General features: G+C 39.8%; 1 protein-coding gene across 2 annotated transcripts in view; it reads left to right on the top strand.

Moving 5' to 3' along the window:
• Nucleotides 1-17,825, top strand: part of XPO5 (exportin 5) — a 46,778-nt gene that overhangs the window by 9,344 nt on the left and 19,609 nt on the right. For both annotated transcript variants that reach the window (XM_045071095.1, XM_045071094.1), the window contains 10 exons: nucleotides 3,543-3,642; nucleotides 4,847-4,930; nucleotides 5,638-5,763; nucleotides 6,916-7,006; nucleotides 8,402-8,530; nucleotides 9,852-9,970; nucleotides 14,071-14,226; nucleotides 15,853-15,894; nucleotides 16,204-16,293; nucleotides 17,016-17,215. In XM_045071095.1, the coding sequence (XP_044927030.1) occupies nucleotides 3,543-3,642; nucleotides 4,847-4,930; nucleotides 5,638-5,763; nucleotides 6,916-7,006; nucleotides 8,402-8,530; nucleotides 9,852-9,970; nucleotides 14,071-14,226; nucleotides 15,853-15,894; nucleotides 16,204-16,293; nucleotides 17,016-17,215 (1,137 nt within the window). The remainder of the gene's footprint in view (nucleotides 1-3,542; nucleotides 3,643-4,846; nucleotides 4,931-5,637; nucleotides 5,764-6,915; nucleotides 7,007-8,401; nucleotides 8,531-9,851; nucleotides 9,971-14,070; nucleotides 14,227-15,852; nucleotides 15,895-16,203; nucleotides 16,294-17,015; nucleotides 17,216-17,825) is intronic.

The following is a 17,825-nucleotide window of genomic DNA, read 5'->3' as shown; positions in this document are numbered from 1 at the left end:
GCCACCCAGGCGTCCCTTGACAGTGTTTTTAATTTGAAAATCAAGCAATCTTAATTTTTAACCTTTTTAAAGACCTTATGCTGGAAAGAAGTTGTGGCCATTGACTCTATATGCAGTCACTTTCACAGTTTTCCCCATTCTTCCCAGACAGCTCATCTCCTTGATTCTGTTTGCTTCTGGTGATCCCCAAGCCTCCTAGTAGCGCTGGTGCCTAGGCCTGAGAATGCTCTGATCTTCTGGACCAGAGTCTGCCCCAGAGCCTGCCTTGACTGCAGAACTCCAGACGCTGCTCCTTCCTCTCCTGCTCAAAGTAATCAGTGCCTGAAGTGCTGAGGCTCTTGGAAGCAGCAGGAACAGTGTGTTCAATGAAAAGTGCATGCATGGGACCTGCAAACACATTCTGTGTCCTAAAATACTGGCTTCCACTTTTTTTCATTTTTAATTGCTTTGTAAGATATTTGAGTATTTCTTGATACATGTTTCTTACCAGGAAGACAGGTAGAACTGTACTGCAAAGACCACTGAAGCATTTTTTTTTTTTTTTGGGATACCATTCTCTTAGTCCTAGGGACAAATGAAAAGAGATACACACAGCTTTTATGATGGCTTTCTTTTCTCTGGAGACTAGCTCTGTTTTTAAGGGATCTTTTTAATTAAATTCATAACATGTCTTTTGGGTGGCCACTCTAATTAACTGTTCCCCAGGCCCATTTTCTTAGTTTCATAGAAACTGTGACATTCACACCTAGGTGTCCTGTATCCGTTTGTGTTACTTACTTTACTGGTTAGTAAAACAATAATTCGAACCCAGGCAATAAGACTTGAGAGCCTCCGTTAGAAACCATAATGTCATAGTGTCCCTCAACATAACTGGAGCCCAGGTCTTGCTTACCCTGAGGCCCATGCTTTTTATGTTATACTCAGCTGCCTCAGGAACACAGCTAATATGGCTGCTGCCTACACTAGTTATTATTAATTCTTTCTTGTGGAAGAGTCCTGCATCATTTCAGTCAGGTTTTGCCACCAAGTAAGTTATAATTTTTTTTTCAAAGATTTTATTTATTTATTTGACAGAGAGAGAGATCACAAGTAGGCAGAGAGGCAGGCAGAGAGGAGGAATCAGGCTCCCTGCCGAGCAGAGAGCCGGATGCGGGGCCCAATCCCAGGACCTGAGCCAAAGGCAGAGGCTTTAACCCACTGAGCCACCCAGGCGCCCCTATAATTTTTTTTTTTTAAAGATTTTATTTTAAAGAGAGAGAGAGTGCACTTGTGCGGTTTTCGGGGAGGGGCAAAGGGAGAGAAGCTCACTCCCTGCTGTGCGGGGAGCCCAGTGTGGGACATGATCCCAGGACCTAGAGATCATGACCTGAGCTGAAGGCAGACACTGACTGAGCCTCCCAGGCCCCTTTTTCAAAGAGTTGTTGGATTCTAAAATAGTAGCTAAGAGATTATAGATCTGAACTAAATGACTTTGAGAAGTGACACATAGAGTTATGTTTTTATTGCTTTTTATTTTTTTTATTATTTAAAAAAAATTTTTTTTTTAAGATTTTTTATTTATTGATTTGACAGAGAGAAATCACAAGTAGATGGAGAGGCAGCCAGAGAGAGAGAGAGATAGGGAAGCAGGCTCCCTGCTGAGCAGAGAGCCTGATGCGGGACTCGATCCCAGGACCCTGAGATCATGACCTGAGCCAAAGGCAGCGGCTTAACCCACTGAGCCACCCAGGCGCCCCTGCTTTTTATTTTTAAGGCTTACATTTTAAGAGCAATTTCAGGTTCACAACAAAACTCAGAAAAGGTACAGAGCTTTCCCATGCCCCCACCCCCCCAACATGTGTAGCCTTCCCCATTAACAACATCCCCAATCAGAGGAGTATATTTATTACAATTGATGAACTTACACTGACACGTCATAATCATCCAAAGTTTACTTCAGGGTTCACTCTTGGTGTTGTACATTCTATGGGTACAGTTTCTGGGTTTCGACAAATGTCTAATAACTTGTATCATTATAGTTATTCTACAGAGTATTTTCACTGCCCAAAAGAGCCTCTGAGCTCTGCCTATTCATCTCTTCTCCCCGACCCCAACCTCTGGCAACAACTGATCTGATCTTTTTACTTTATCCATAGTTTTTCCTTTTCCAGAACATCATATAGTTGGAACCACATAATGTATAAGTTTTTCAGATTGACTTCTTTCAATTGGTAGTATACATTTAGAGTTTTTCCATGAGTTTTCATGGCCTTGATAGCTTGTTCCTTGTTAACAGTGAATAATATTCCATTGTATGGATATTATACCAGTTTATTCATTATTATACCAGTTTATTCATTCACCTACCAAAAGGCATCTTGGTTGCTTCGAAATTTTGCCAATTATGAATAAAGCAGCAATAAACATCTAGGTTTAACATGGTATAAACATGAAGGTCTTTGTGTGAATGTGTTTTCAACTCCTTTGGGTAAATACTAAGAAGTATGATTGTTAAGAGTGTGCTTAGTTTTGTAAGAAACTCAAATTGTCTTCAAAGTGGCTGTACCATTTTGCATTCTCACCAGCAGTGAATGAGAGTTCCTGTTGTTCCACACCCTTCACAGCATTTGGTGTTGTCAGTGGTCTGGATTTTGGCCATTCTAGTAGGTGTGAGTGGTATCTTACTTGAATTTGCAATTTCCTAATGACATATGTTGTGTAGTATCTTTTCATATGTTTATTTGTCATCTCTGTATCTTTGGTGAGATGTCTGTTAAGCTCTTTGGTTTGTGTTTTAATCAGGTTGTTTTCTTATTATTGAGTTTTAAAAGTTCCTTATATATTTTGGATAACAGTTCTTTTTTTTTTTTTTTAAGACTTTATTTATTTATTTGACAGACAGAGATCACAAGTAGGCAGAGAGGCAGGCAGAGAAAGATGGAGAAGCAGGCTCCCTGCTGAGCAGAGAGCCCGATCCCAGGGCTCTGGGATGCCAGGACTCGATCCCAGGACCCTGGGATCATGACCTGAGCCAAAGGCAGAGGCTTTAACCCACTGAGCCACCCAGGCGCCCAGCAGTTCTTTTTTTTTTTTTTTTTTTTCTTTCAGCAGTTCTTTTTTAGATGTGACTTTTACAGATATTTTCTCCCAGTCTGTGGCTTGTCTTTTCTTTCTCTTGTTATAACCCTTTCAGTTTTGTCCGTGGTGTAAGGAAATATTAAATGCTTTCCTACACATCTCTTTTTAAGTCTTCCCCGGGTATCAGTGAATGCTTGTAAATGTGTGCATTGTTGTATGCAGTCCTACTCAGAGTTTATGTTATTAATCCACAGTACTCAAGGACCATATAATGTGCAGAACTAAATTGCTTCTTTGAGAGATAAGATTGCATTGAACCTTGTTCCTCATTGATCCTTCAGTGTTTGAGGTTTTTTTGCTTTTTAACTTTAATAATCAACAGAAATTTGAATGTTGAAGCACAGACCACATACAGCTCCATTTGATGGGAATCTTTTTAGTTCTCTTGATGTGCAATTAATAGCATTTATTTTCTCATTTCACAGGACTGCTGATGGAGGAGGCTTGGTAGAAAAACACTATGTCTTCCTGAAGAGACTGTGTCAGGTGTTGTGTGCTCTGGGGAATCAGCTGTGTGCATTACTGGTGAGCACTTACTTTCTGGAGAGTTTCAGGGCCATTTGAGCAGAGCATTTAGAAAGTTAACGTTTGTATAATGAGTGAAACATGCCATTAATTTTAGCCTTGTGGAGCATTGCCCTACAGGTTATTTCATGTGATTTTATAGATTAAGTTACTGTAACAGGGTTCGAGTGAGTGAATTTCTTTTAACAAGTCAGTTATTGATGTTAACAGGAAGCATCCACATCTTATTCCATGAAGTCAGCATTGCTATTCTTGTGAATTTTGGTACTTGTAGAACGTCAGTTTGCTAGAGTCCTATTAGATCATGAAATATTATGCATTTGAATAAAGAGCCCTCTTCTCAAATTTAAAGGATTTGTGTTATTGATCATAAAGGAAAACTTTAATGTGATTGACCTAGAAATACCTGTCTTTAGGGAAATATTTAATAACTTGTCTTACAAATTGAGAGATAGGACATTGGTACAGACAATTCGCATCTGATATTATGCCTTTTTATGGTGGTTTGGATGGTTAGAGAGGATAGAGCTTCAGACATACGAAGTATGCCGTCAAGTGGTTATTTAATAAATTTGGTCACAGAGATGTGAATAGACTAGGTGTGAAGAAATAATACAGATTTTTTCTTTCTGTGATTTCTGAAATGAATGCTCTTTTTCATTTTAGTATTTGACTACAGAATGAGTTTTAATGATGATGATTAAGGAGGTAAAGCACCTTTCCTCTTTTTAGCCCTTGAATTGATGCCTTCCTTAGGTCACAAGGAAGTATAAAGTCCTTTCAAAACTGAAATTGGTGAGGGTTTAAGTTCTCTACAGTTGACCCTTGAACAACACATGTTTGAACTGCATGGGTCCACTTAGACACAGATATTTTTTGATATAAATACATGCAGTTCTATAAATGTATTTTCTCTTTCTTAGAATTTTCTTAATAACTTTTTTTTTTAGCTTCCTTTATTGTAAGGACACAGTATATAATACATATATGAAATATGTGTTAATCAGTTTATATTATCAGTAAGGCCTCTGGTCTATAGGAGGCTGTTAGTAGTTAAGTTTTGGGGGAATGAAAAGTTATATGTGGATTTTTGACCCTTAGCCCCTGTGTTCAAGAGTCAGCTGTGTTTGTTACCCTACTCCTCCCGTTGTCCTCTTCCGCCCCTCATCAGCGTCACTGATGTAGTGGTCTTTTTGTCCCTCAGGGTGTGGATTCTGATGTAGAAACACCAGCAAACTTTGGAAAATACCTGGAATCTTTTCTTGCTTTCACAACCCATCCAAGTCAGGTAAACTTGTATGTAGGCAATGTGTGAAAATTTTAGTTAGGTAAGCCAAAATTAATCACTATGGCTTGAAGTAATTAACAGCTCATGTATAAAATGTGACTCTTAAGGCTCTATGAAATAACTGTGGTGTGATTTCATTAAGAGAATTGTTGAATCTTCTTCCTGAACGGAGTGTTGCACTGTCTAGACTGGCAGGTTTTCCCCTCACGTAATATTCTGCTGATGCTCAATCAGATGTGAGGTGTGTCCCAGGTGATTTCCCACCCAAGGCATTTTAAACGCAAAAGTCTAATTGATTGTGCTATAAAATTAATTTCACACATTTAAGGCTTTCTTGTAATACCACCCCGAGATTCCCATATCCTTTTTTGCCCTTAAAGAAAGTGCTAGAGGGATGCCTGGCTGGCTCAATTGGTGGAACATGTGACTCTTGGGGGTGTAGAATAAAAAAGAAAAAGTGGTAGAGCTCAGCTGAGGTTCCAGGAATTACACCTGACCCCATAGTTTGTCTTACTAATACGTGGTCTGTAACAGGCAGTCATTATGGATAGAGTAAATACGGACAGTGTAGGAGTATATAGAGATTCATTTCCATGAAAAAATATTTTTGATAATTGTGGGGCTCAGTAATAATCCTGCTTATTTAAGTCCAAATCCTTAAACGGAGGTTTTTCTTTCTTTTTTTTCTTTTTCCCCACCCCCATTAGTTTCTGCGTTCTTCAACTCAGATGACTTGGGGGGCCCTTTTCCGGCATGAGATCCTGTCCCGTGACCCTTTGCTATTAGCAATAATACCAAAATATCTTCGTGCTTCTATGACCAACTTGGTCAAGGTAAACAGTGGGAATCAAAATGTGGAATGGGGGTTCCTGGGTGGCTTAGTTGGTTAAGCATCTTGATCATGATCATAAGATTGTGGAATCAAGCCCTGCATTGGGCTCTGCACTCAGCAGGGACTCTGCTTGGGATTCTGTCTCTCCTTCTGCCCCTTTCCCTGCTCATTCGTTCATTCTTTCTCAAATAAACCTTTAAAAAAAAAAAAAAAGGAATGTAGGTGAGTACACATAATAGGGCAGATTTTCATTATTGACAGCCCATTTTGGTCACCAGGGTCCTATAGTTGGGTATATTATTCTCTTATTCACCAAGAAGAAGGTAGTGCAAACTAGTTATTATATCTACTTTTTCATATTTTGGAGCACTTCTATACAAAGTGTTGGGCTAGGTGCTAGGAAAAAGTAGGACAAGAGCAGTGACCCATGATCTTGCAGTGGGATAATGCTATTTCCAGTTTAAAAGCAGGCAGGGTGGAGCCAAGATTCAAAGTTGAAGTCCTTTGTGATTGTTTATAAGATCTAGTGAGGGTCTGAAGGTGAATGAGAAGGGAAGAAGGAAGGTAGAAGCAAATTGCTTACCACTTGAATAGAATTCCTTATGAATTCTCTGAGATCTGCTAAGGGTTCTTGCAGCTGACAGATGCTTAATCTTGATTTGTAAAAATCAGAGAGCGGGACCTATGTGAAGGTCCTCTTACTTCCTCTAAGAATACATCTAGCACATGATACCCTGTTCTCATTCTCATGCTCTTCAATACTTTTTGAGTGAAACATGCAAAGTGCTGTGCTTATTCCCAGTTTCAGCATTGAAGGAGACAGTTCTCAATTTTTTCTTTCTTACTGTGTGCTGTATTAGCACTTTGTTTTGGGACAGCTTTATACTCAGGTACCGTAAACAAATTCCAGAATTTAATACTCCCTGAGGAATCTGGAGGGGAGCATCTGATGAGTGTTCTCTTTTCAACCACTCTCAGGATTATTGGAACTGGGAGAAAACAGTGGACTTGGGATAGACCAGAAGTAGTTATTATAAAAGATCTTATGCAAACTTTTCACTCTTAAATGAAAAAGTGCTTGAGCTCTTAGAGTTTAAGCCTCTTTGGGTAGGTCTATTTTTATCCCCTACCCCAATTATCTTTCTCTTTGCAGATGGGCTTTCCTTCTAAAACAGACAGCCCTAGCTGTGAATACTCTCGGTTTGATTTTGATAGTGATGAGGACTTCAATGCTTTCTTCAACTGTAAGTGATAGTAGCCTGGAATTTCTCCCAGTCATCTGAGAATGGCATCTAGTCTTACGAATCATGGTACTTGACCCTTGGGTTCTATATTAAAGGGCCTAAGATCTGGACAAGTAGCCTGTTCAGTCTCTAGTTGCACCTTGCAGCCGGTACTGGGATTGCGCTCATTCCAGGCATAGTATTCTCTCTAGCCTGTGCGTTACATGCATACACATGCATGCAAGCATACATAGCCTTTGGACTTTGATGTTTAGGCATAGTAACTATATGTAACACCTAGGATTAAATACAACCTAACCTCACTGTTCTTCGAAAAAAGAGGAAAAAACCCACATTCTGATAATCGAATTTTGTTCTGGGTTTTTTGTAGTCTGGCTAGTCCCCCCCCTCTTTTTTTATAAATAATAGCTTTTTGAGATATAGTTTGTTTACCATACGATTCACCCATTTGTAGCATACAATTCAGTGGGTTTTTTGGGTATATTCAGAGTTGTGCAACTTTTGCCACAATTTGTGGACATTTTAATGACCCCAAGAAATCCCTGCCCGCTAGCGGTCAGCCATTCCCAGTCCCCTCATCCGTCCCAGCTCCAGGCAACCAGTAATCCACTATCTGTTTCTACATGTCACCTATTCTGAACATTTCTTATAAACAGGTTATACATATATGGTCTTTTGTAACTGCATTCTTTCATTTAGGGTTATATCTTTAAAATTCACCCATGCTCTGGCATGTGTCGATACTTTATTTCTTTTTATTGCCGTATTTCATTGTATGGATGTACATTATAGTCTTTCATTTCATAAGTTGATGGATATTTAAGTGGTTTCTAATTCTTACCTGTTAAGAATAATGCTACTATTGGGGTACCTGGCTGGCTCAGTCAGTAGTGCATACAACTCTTGATCTTGGAGTCGTGAGTTCAAGTCCCTCATTGGGCCTAGAGCTTACTTTAAAAAAAAAAAAAAGGAATAATGCTGCTGTGTCATTTGTATACAAGTTGAGTGTACAGACTTTTTTTTTCTCCTGAGTGTGTGTCTATATTCCGTCATATAGTAATTTCACATTTAATATTTTGAGGAACTGCCAGGCTGTTTTCCATAGTAGCCACACTGTTGTACATCTGTACCAACCTAATCTTTTATTGATTCCGAAGAAATGAGAGACCACTTTTAGTTTGCCTCTTAGAGGATCAAGCTGGTAGGGTAGCTTCTAGAGGCAATTTACTTTTGACAATTTCTGAATTGTTAATTTTGATTGAACATTTGTTAAATTCAGAGCATAAATCTGCAGAAGTTTCTTTGAACGCTTTTCTCCTGGGACGGATAAATGAATGAACATTAGCTAAGCACTTATTATCTGTCAGTTACTGATTTATGTCTTTCTCTTGGCAGCCTCCCGGGCCCAACAAGGAGAGGTAATGAGGTTAGCATGTCGTTTGGATCCTAAGACTAGCTTCCAGATGGCTGGGGAGTGGCTAAAGTATCAGCTGTCAACCTCTGTTGATACTGGATCCATGAACTGTAAGGTTTTTTTTATTTCTAAACATTAGTGAAATATTATATCAAATATACATTGGAAATAAGCCCTGTAAGCCACACTTCAGAACAGCGTGCTAATAATAGCATTCAAAAATAATCTTTCATTTAGGGTAAGATCATGTCCCTGTCAGTCTTGCCTTCATTTTTCTTTTCTAACAGAATGAACCACTCGTTGTTGATTCTGTTACTTCACTGTAGGCACCATCCTACCAAATTGCTTGTCTAGACTTTTTAAAGCTCGTCTACCAAATTCTTGCATAGAACCACTCCTAAATTTAGAAAGAATGCCTTGTTAGTCAGGCATAACGAGAGCAGTGCAGAGACTTTCTGTGTCACTCAGCCACCTCAAAGCCTTTGGAAATGCTGCTTTATACAAAATCAGCATAACACTTCTGTACCCAATGCATAAGCCAGGTAACATCTCTGTACTCCATTATCATCTGTCTATTGTCTTATTGACTAATGTGTGGGTGACAGAATTTAGTAAAACAGGAGAAGGTATAAGTCACTCCTTTAGGGGGCTCTGTATTTACGGTCAGTTACCAGCTACTCTAGTTACTTGTTATTCATAGGATTTAACATTTTGTTTTGGGTACTCATAACTGACTCTGAAGGTCCGTGGTATCAGGTAATTTGAATGTTTGTGGAGGCCCAGATACGTTGCACCAAGGTAAAGCTAGTAAATGGGAGCACTATATGAAAGCAAGGAAAGTAATTCTTAAATCTTTTTGCCTATGCCTCGCTGTTTGAGAGATGTGCTTTGCTGATACTAAACAAACTTGAAGAGTGGCACAGTTGTCCAGAACTTGTAATTGTTATGAGGCTACTGGATATGAATTAGCATTCTGTTATCTCATATCAGGTTTTTGTATTTGTTTTTGTTTTGGAAAGATTCTTTATGGTCTCAAATATCTTAATTATTAAGATTTTCATGGACAGGTTTTAAAGGACAGGAAGGGAGAGTTTAATTGATATTTATCAGTTGCTTTTGTTTTTTGATGCTTATGCGTATATTCTCATTCAACATTCAAAGTGGTTTTGTAGACTGGACTCACAGAAGTGAATTCTGACAGCTCATTGTTAGGGGTGGAGGCAGGATAGGCCCCTTCTCTACTTTTAGTTCTTTTCTCTACCCAGGCTGAGAGGGTTAGATTATCCTGTTCCTTTGCCTGTGGAATTAAGTGGTCTCTAAGTCCCCATTGTCTTTGTGTCTTCTGTGATCCTGTAGTTGTGTGTGTGTGTGTGTGTGTGTGTGTGTGTGTGTGTGTTTATATTTGTGTTTTAAAACCCTCTTCTCCAACAGCTGGAACTGGAGAAGGTGGCCTCTGCTCCATTTTCTCCTCTTCATTCGTGCAGTGGGAAGCCATGACTTTTTTTTTGGAAAGTGTGGTCAACCAGATGTTTCGGACACTAGATAAAGAGGTAAGTAACTGTTTCCTGTGTTGATTGCATAATGATTTTGACCTTTTTAAAACTGACAGAGGGAAAATCTGTGGATATACATCTCACAAAAGAGGAAATGGAGAATCAAGAGGTTAAATAACATACTTAAGTTCAAATTGCAGGCCTGACTCTAAGCCTACAATGGTCAGTATTCATTTTAAGAGGATAATAAGACAATCCTGTTTGTATAGTGAAGTGCAGGTAGGATAACTATTGCAGGGAGGACAGCAATGGTAATCTTGAGCTGGAAAATCTTTGGAAATGTTTGCCATTAAGCATCCTTTTCAGTTTATGGCAGATAGACACAATATTCATGTTAGCTGATCAGTGTCTTCTTCCATGAATAATCCGAATAAAGTGGTCTTGTCTTTATATGCTTCATGTGACCCATCACCTTCTCTTACCTACCTTGGATGCAGCTGTGTTTAATTGGTTTAAAATCATTGGACTATTCATTTCAGGATGATTACACTGTAGTAGTTGTAGGAAAAATTGAAATCCCTTGAAGGTAAGTGAGATATAGTGCTTTTTCTCACAAAAGGCATGTTAATAAATTAGATCTTAGAGTGATTAACTTCACCTGCTTGTGTATTGCTTTGTTTGAGTTTGAAATGATGGCATTCAGAGTTTGTTCCAAAATTTAGATAGGAAATCCTGCTACGATCCTGCATTTTTTACTAAATGAACCCTTTCTTGGGTTTAAGTGGTACTATCTGATCAAGAAAGCCCTTTATTAAATCAAAGGTAATGGCCCTGGGTTTCCTTTCCTAGCATTTTTTAAGTTAGACAGCTTGATGGATCGAAATATTTGCCTACGATTCTGCTAGAAAGCAAGAGAAAGAAATGGTCAGGATTTGGCAGGCATTTGAAAATGTATGAAAGGACTGGTAGTATTGCAGGGTGGGGGGGCAGGGTGCTTAGTTGGTTGTAGGCTGGATTGTATGATACATCCTTGAAAATGATGGTATTTGGTCAAAATGCCAAATAGTTGGTCAAAGGGTACAAAAAGTTGGATAGTGTAGAAGAGAAAGATGTGGGCTGGAGACAAAGCAGAGGTAACAATTAGAAACAGGAGGAGTCAGAACAGTTGAAGGGGAGAAAAACAGTAGAACAAAATTCTTTTTTTTTCTCAGGAGATTGGTAGTGTTTAGGCTTCTGTTGGTGACTTAAAATAAATCTCTTGACTCTCAAACCGTTTTTTCTTCACCAGAATGAAATGGGTCAGAATGAAGCATTCCTAATCAAGAGAAATGAGTTTGTTTGTTTGTATTTAAAGATTTTATTTATTTATTTGACAAAAAGAGAAAGATCATAAGTAGGCAGAGAGGCAGGCAGAGAGAGTGGGGGAAGCACGCTCCCTCCTGAGTAGAGAGCCCGATGTGGGGACTTGATCCCAGGACCCTGAGGTCATAACCCAAGGTGAAGGCAGAGGCTTAACTCACTGAGCCACCCAGGTGCCCTGAGAAGTGAGTTTTTAGTGCGTATATACTTGATGAAATTACTCACTACTTGTTAAGGAAGGTGTAACACTTTATGTAACACTTTATGTGTAACACTGTTACACATAGGGTGCAAGTGACAGATCTCAGCCTGTCACATTCCCATTTGCTGCTCTCAGTTCCTGACTCTGCATGGTGTTGTCCAGTGCATCCATCTTTTACACTGCTCACTCTGCACTCTCAGTCCCTGCCCCTCACTCAGGGTCTGTCAGCTACTCAGCTGGTGCCTATGAAAGAGTTGAACCAAGAGGTTCTTTGCCTAAAAGAGTTTTTTTTTGTTTGTTTGTTTTGTTTTGTTTTTTTTAAAGATTTTATTTATTTATTTGACAGAGATCACAAGCAGGCAGAGAGGCAGGCAGAGAGAGAGAGAGAGGGAAGCAGGCTTCCTGCGGAGCAGAGAGCCCGATGCGGGGCTCGATCCCAGGACCCTGAGATCATGACCCGAGCCAAAGGCAGCAGCCTAAACCACTGAGCCACCCAGGTGCCCCTGTTTTGTTTTGTTTTAAGATGCTATTTATTTATTAGAAAATGCACAGAAGGAGAGGGAGGCACAGACCCATTGAGCAGGGCTTGATCCCATGACCCTGAGATCATGACCTGAGCCGAAGGCAGACACTTAACCAACTGAGCCACCCAAGCGCCCACTGAGAGAGTTTTTTGAAAAGCTACTCCTCTCATTTGTAGTGGCATTAGCTGAACTTAATTCCCAGAAGACTTATTTTAACAATGGATTCATATAGGGAATAGCTTTGGAGGGGGGGGAAAGTCACATTTTGAAGAAGACAAGGATTGATTTGCCTCAGATAGTAAAATATGAAGCTGCGACATTTCATAGGCAGTGTGGTACTGACATTAGATAGAGCTCCTTGGGACAAAATAGCCCAGAAACAACCAGGAGCATATATAAGCATTCCAAAGAAATGGAGAAGGGTTGGCTCATTTAATAAATAGCATTAGGAAAAATTAACTCTTTGAGGAAAAGTCCCTAAATTGAAAAACAAAGGAAGTAATCATAGAAATGTGAATGGCTTTAACTACTTTTTTTTAAACATACCATATAAAATAAACTTTGAAAGGCAAACTTGGAAGAATATTTGCAATAAATATGATGGGATTAATATTCTTAACTATAAAAACCTATTTCGTATGCATTACTTTTTGATTGATATCACAGGTTTGGAGAATAATTTGACAATGTCTGGTTGAAGGTGCCTAGCCTTATGACCCAGCAACTTCACTCCTAAGTCTGTGCTCTGAAGAAACCCCTGCATGTGCGCTGAGCATCCATTATACTACAGAATCCTTAAATGTTGAGCCAAGGAAGAAACTTAATAACCCTCAATAGATTGTACAGAACAGATGATAATATGTTTATAGACCAGTGAAAAGGAACTAGGATGTACTATGAATAAGTATGATTCTCATAAACATGATGGTGACCCCAAACAACAAGCTACAAAAGTGAACATGCAGTTCTGTGTAATTAGGAGTATGTACATTTGTGGCAGAAGTATACGGAAATAATGGAATCCCTGAAAATGTGAGCACCAAATTCAGGACAGTGGCCACCTCTAGGGCTGAAGAAGAGGATGTATACACAGAGCAACCAATATCAGTAACATTGTACATCTCAAAGTGGTCAAGTGGAGAGTTATTCAAGTACTGCTTACCCCTTTCTAAAGGTCTAGTATATTTTGCAATAAAAAAAGCACTAGAACCCAGTGGAGAAGAGACAAAAGATGAAATTTTTGTAGCGAAGAGAAATAAAAGTAGTTAATAAATACATGAAGAAAATTCAGTCCTCGGGACGCCTGGGTGGCTCAGTTCGTTAAGCGGCTGCCTTCGGCTCAGGTCATGATCCCAGCGTCCTGGGATCGAGTCCCACATCGGGCTCCTTGCTTGGCGGGGAGCCTGCTTCTCCCTCTGCCTCTGCCTGCCACTCTGTCTGTCTGTGCTTGCTCTCGCTTCTCTCTCTATGACAAATAAATAAATAAATAAATAAAAATTTAAAAAAAAAAAAAAAAAAGAAAATTCAGTCCTCATTAGTAATTGAAGAAATGCAAATTTAAATAAACTCATTATTTAACTTAACTGCAAATGTTTTAGGGAATAAACACAACCTGCTGCTAAGAACAGGGTAAGAAGGGCATATTGGTGGACAGAGAATCAATTGATAGAGCCTGTGAAGAAGAAAAACAGTTTGACTTAGATGTATTTATACCTTATGATTCAGTAATTCCCACTATCCCCAGAAGTCTCTGCCTCAAATGAAATAAGTGAAAATGTAGCCAAAACATTTTTGCAACGATGTATCAATTAGCACTATCAATAATAAGTAAAGAACCAGCAACATTTTCAATTTCTAGTAATAGGAAAAGCTACATCCTTAAGATGGCACATGGTAGCATCATTTAGGAAAAGTTTTAATAACACAAGGTAATGCTTAGAATTTTCAGGTTAAAAAGCAGTATATAAAACCATATGTGGCAACCATATCACACATTTATAAACCAAGTCTTAAAGGAAGTTTTACCAAAGGTGCTCATCAGTCATGTCAACATCTTTTTCATTGTATTACAGGCGGTTCCTGTTAATGATGGAATAGAGCTGTTGCAAATGGTCCTGAACTTTAACACCAAGGATCCTCTCATCCTGTCCTGTGTCCTCACTAATGTCTCAGCACTCTTTCCATTTGTCACCTACAGACCAGAGTTCCTGCCCCAGGTCTTCTCTAAGGTAAATTCCATCTCCTTTGTAAACTTTGAGTATTTTTGAACTAATTATTTTTTTGTGATTGTTTTTGAGAGTCTTTGAGACAAGCTGATGAATAGTCATTTATTCATTCATCAGGTATTCAGTACTTACTGTGGATTGGGCACCATGCTGGTAGAAAAGCCTTCCTTAACATTTGGAAATAAAATCACATATACAGTTGTACCCATGTGGCATTATAATTAATAGACGAGTATACTGAGAAGTGGAAAAGAACCCCTAAAGAAGGTGTCAGTGTGCTCTCCGTTTATTCGGAGGGGATATGTGAGAGAAATTAGTGTGAATGGTTTTTGGGTTCCTGTTTAGGTGAGTAGTAGAGCACTACCTGAGTGAGAATAATGGAACCAGTAAGAATGAGGAAGAGGGCTGAGTTTGGGAATACTACATTTGAGGGCTGGGTTTGGGAATACTACATTTGGAGTGTATGTACAACATCTAGGAGAGGATACTTCACAATCAGTTGGCTATTGTTAAAGGTCTAGAGTCTGGAAGATTACAGTATTAAGGTGGCATCATCATAGAAGTGCCTAGAGCAGAGGTGAAGCCCTAGGAAAGAGGGTGATATGTATGTAGAGTTGGACATGTAGCTCAAGCAGGGAACTCTGAGGATTATCATCTTTGGGAGAGGAGGGCAAAGAACGAGAATTCCCCAAAGAAGAATAAAGATACAGCCAGAGAAATGAAAAAATGTTGTGTTACAAAGGTCAGTAGAACTTTTTTTTTTTTAAGATTTTATGTATTTATTTGTCAGAGAGAGTGAGCACAGGCAGACAGAGTGTTAGGCAGAGGCAGAGGGAGAAGCAGGCTCCCTGCTGAGCAGGGAGCCCAGTGTGGGACTCGATCCCAGGACGCTGGGATCTTGACCTGTGCTGAAGGCAGCCACTTAACCAACTGAGCCACCCAGGTGTTCCAGGTCAGTAGAACTTTAATTCGTTGCATTCGTTGCAACAGAAAGTCTCTAAGAACTAGGGAATATCTATTGGGTTTCTTTTTCTTTCTTTTTTTTTAATTTTTTTAAGATTTTATTTATTTATGAGAAAGAGTGCGCTCAGGGCAGAGGGGCAGAGAGGAAGGGAGAAGCAGACTGAGCAGGGAGCCCAATGAGGGGCTTGATCTTAGGACCCTGAGATCATGGCCTGAGGCATGTGCTTAAGGCAGGTGCTTAACCGGCTGAGCCACCCAGGCATTCCTCCGTGGGGTTTCTTGATTAGACCTTTGTTAGAGCATAATTCCATTCTGGTGACTTTTGCAGTAGTCACGCTGTATTAGGTGAAAGAGTCTATGAGAAGTTACGCAGTGGAATCAGAGGGTATCACCATAGCTGAGTGTTTGGCTGAGGGCTTGGATTGTTCAAGGATTCTGTGGCCTCCACCTTTAAAAGATGTTTGATGGTAAGATTATGAATCTCTAGCCTCTTGTAGAGTTATCTGAGAAGATAAACATCTGAAACTTCATAACACCGATTGAAAACTCTGCTGTTAGCATATTGTTTATACTTCTGAGATTTTGTTGGAAACTTTATGCCAACTGCTGTTAAAAACACTTCATGCATTTGGTACTGATGAGTAACCTTTTCTTTCTTACCCTTAGCTATTTTCATCTGTCACTTTTGAAACTGTTGAAGAAAGTAAGGTAAGACCATTAATTCACCCAACAAATCCTAACTTCTGGAGAGCAAAACTGTGAATGCCTAACACCTAAGTCTAGATTTTTTTTATAGGTAGAAGGAGTTAGTAAAGGCAGGAGATGGTCAGAGATACTCTAAGGCAAAAACAGTGATCACGTGGATTCATGGTGACTGTAAATGTCACTCCATTAAACTCCCACATTGTGAAAATTGATTGTGAATTTGCCTTTGAAGGGAAATATTTCATGTGATTCTAAGCAGCACCTGTAAATTTTATTAAAAGTGGCTCCAGGTTTGTGAATATGTCTTCCCAGGCACCCAGAACCCGGGCAGTGAGGAATGTGAGGAGACACGCTTGTTCCTCCATCATCAAGACGTGTCGTGACTACCCCCAGCTCGTACTGGTAAGCTGCTGGACTCCGACCTAGTAGCCACTGAGACTTGTCAAGTTTAGTTACAGTCCTCTGTAAATCCAGCCCTAACTATACCTCACATAAAGAGGAAACAAGGAATTGTAGTTTTGCTTCAAATAAGCATTCTTGAGTTGGTGTCTTCTTCCTCTCCTGCTTAGTGGTGTAATTAAAAATGCAAATATATTCCCTCAGGATGAGTATTCTTGCCCATATAGATGACCAAGTTTTTCCTGTCAACGTACACATCTTTTCTGTGTGATGTTGTTTACTGCCAAATGGTGTGCCTTATCTTGAGAGAAGCCAGATGCAAATCCCAACCTTTTTCGGAGGGTTTCTATAGGAAATTTAGCACTATTCCAGATTAGAAATTAATCAAAAATTTCTTCTCTGAATACACATCAGTTATGTATCTCCCTAACATAAACAAGCTAATCTTTGTCTATGAATATACTATAAAATTGAAATAGAAAAAAAGACCTATAGTTTTCACAGTACTTTTTGGGAAAGCACAAATACCCAAGACAAGAACCACTTTCTGCTTACATTGCCTGGCTTGTTCAGGCAAAAGAAGGACATTATAACTAAATTACTGAAGTGACAGTCTTATAGGCCTGACCTTCCTAGGAATGCCTCTCCGCCTTCCTTGAGTGACCCACCTCTCCTTAAAAATCAGACCTTCACCACCTTTGGGTTTTTTTCTTTGTAATCTGCAGCCCAATTTTGACATGCTTTATAACCATGTGAAGCAACTCCTCTCCAATGAGTTACTCTTGACACAAATGGAGAAGTGTGCCCTCATGGAAGCCCTGGTTCTCATTAGCAACCAATTCAAGAGCTACGAGCGTCAGAAGGTGTTCCTAGAGGAGCTGATGGCACCAGTGGCCAGCATCTGGCTTTCTGAAGACATGCACAGGTAGAGGAGAGCCTTTGCCCTAGACCCTCACCACACTGGAGCACCCATCCTGTATTTAAAGAGCTGTGCCTAGGGTGCCCGTGTAAGGATCTCAAGGGGTGATGGCTCATCAGCGACATCTGAGTTTTCCAGAAGTCTTTTATGCGGGTTGCTGAAAATATCACCTTGAGTTCGGAGGTGTAGGGAGAGGGAAGAAATGAGAAGAGATGGGTAGTACGGTCGGGAGGCCACAGAGTACCTGCGGTGTCTGCAGAGTGCGGTGCCAGCCCACGTAGACACTCAAGAACAGCCAGGAGGGGCCACACGGACAGACACTCATTGTGCCCATATAGCATTCTCAAGCCTGCGTCCTTTTTGCTAATGACACTCAGAAGTGGGAAGAGGAATTTCAACCTTCAAATAACAGCTGACAATGATTAAATTCCTCTCACTGTAGCAAGTGCTCTAAGGTGTGATGGGGAATTGGGTCAGCAATTTGTTTTGTGTTTTTCTGTAGATGAGCTTTTGTGTATATAGCATTCTGGGTGTTGTGAAACGAACTTGCTGGCCCACTGACCTAGAAGAGGCCAAATAATCACAGTTTATTAGCTTTTGTGGAAGAAACCATCTG

Source organism: Mustela putorius, unplaced genomic scaffold (assembly GCF_011764305.1).
Source record: "Mustela putorius furo isolate JIRA1106 unplaced genomic scaffold, ASM1176430v1.1 tig00003983_pilon_pilon_pilon, whole genome shotgun sequence".
In the NCBI taxonomy this organism is placed as follows: Eukaryota; Metazoa; Chordata; class Mammalia; order Carnivora; family Mustelidae; genus Mustela; species Mustela putorius.
Note: the sequence above shows the minus strand (reverse complement) of the source record. Positions and strands in the feature narration are given on the sequence as shown.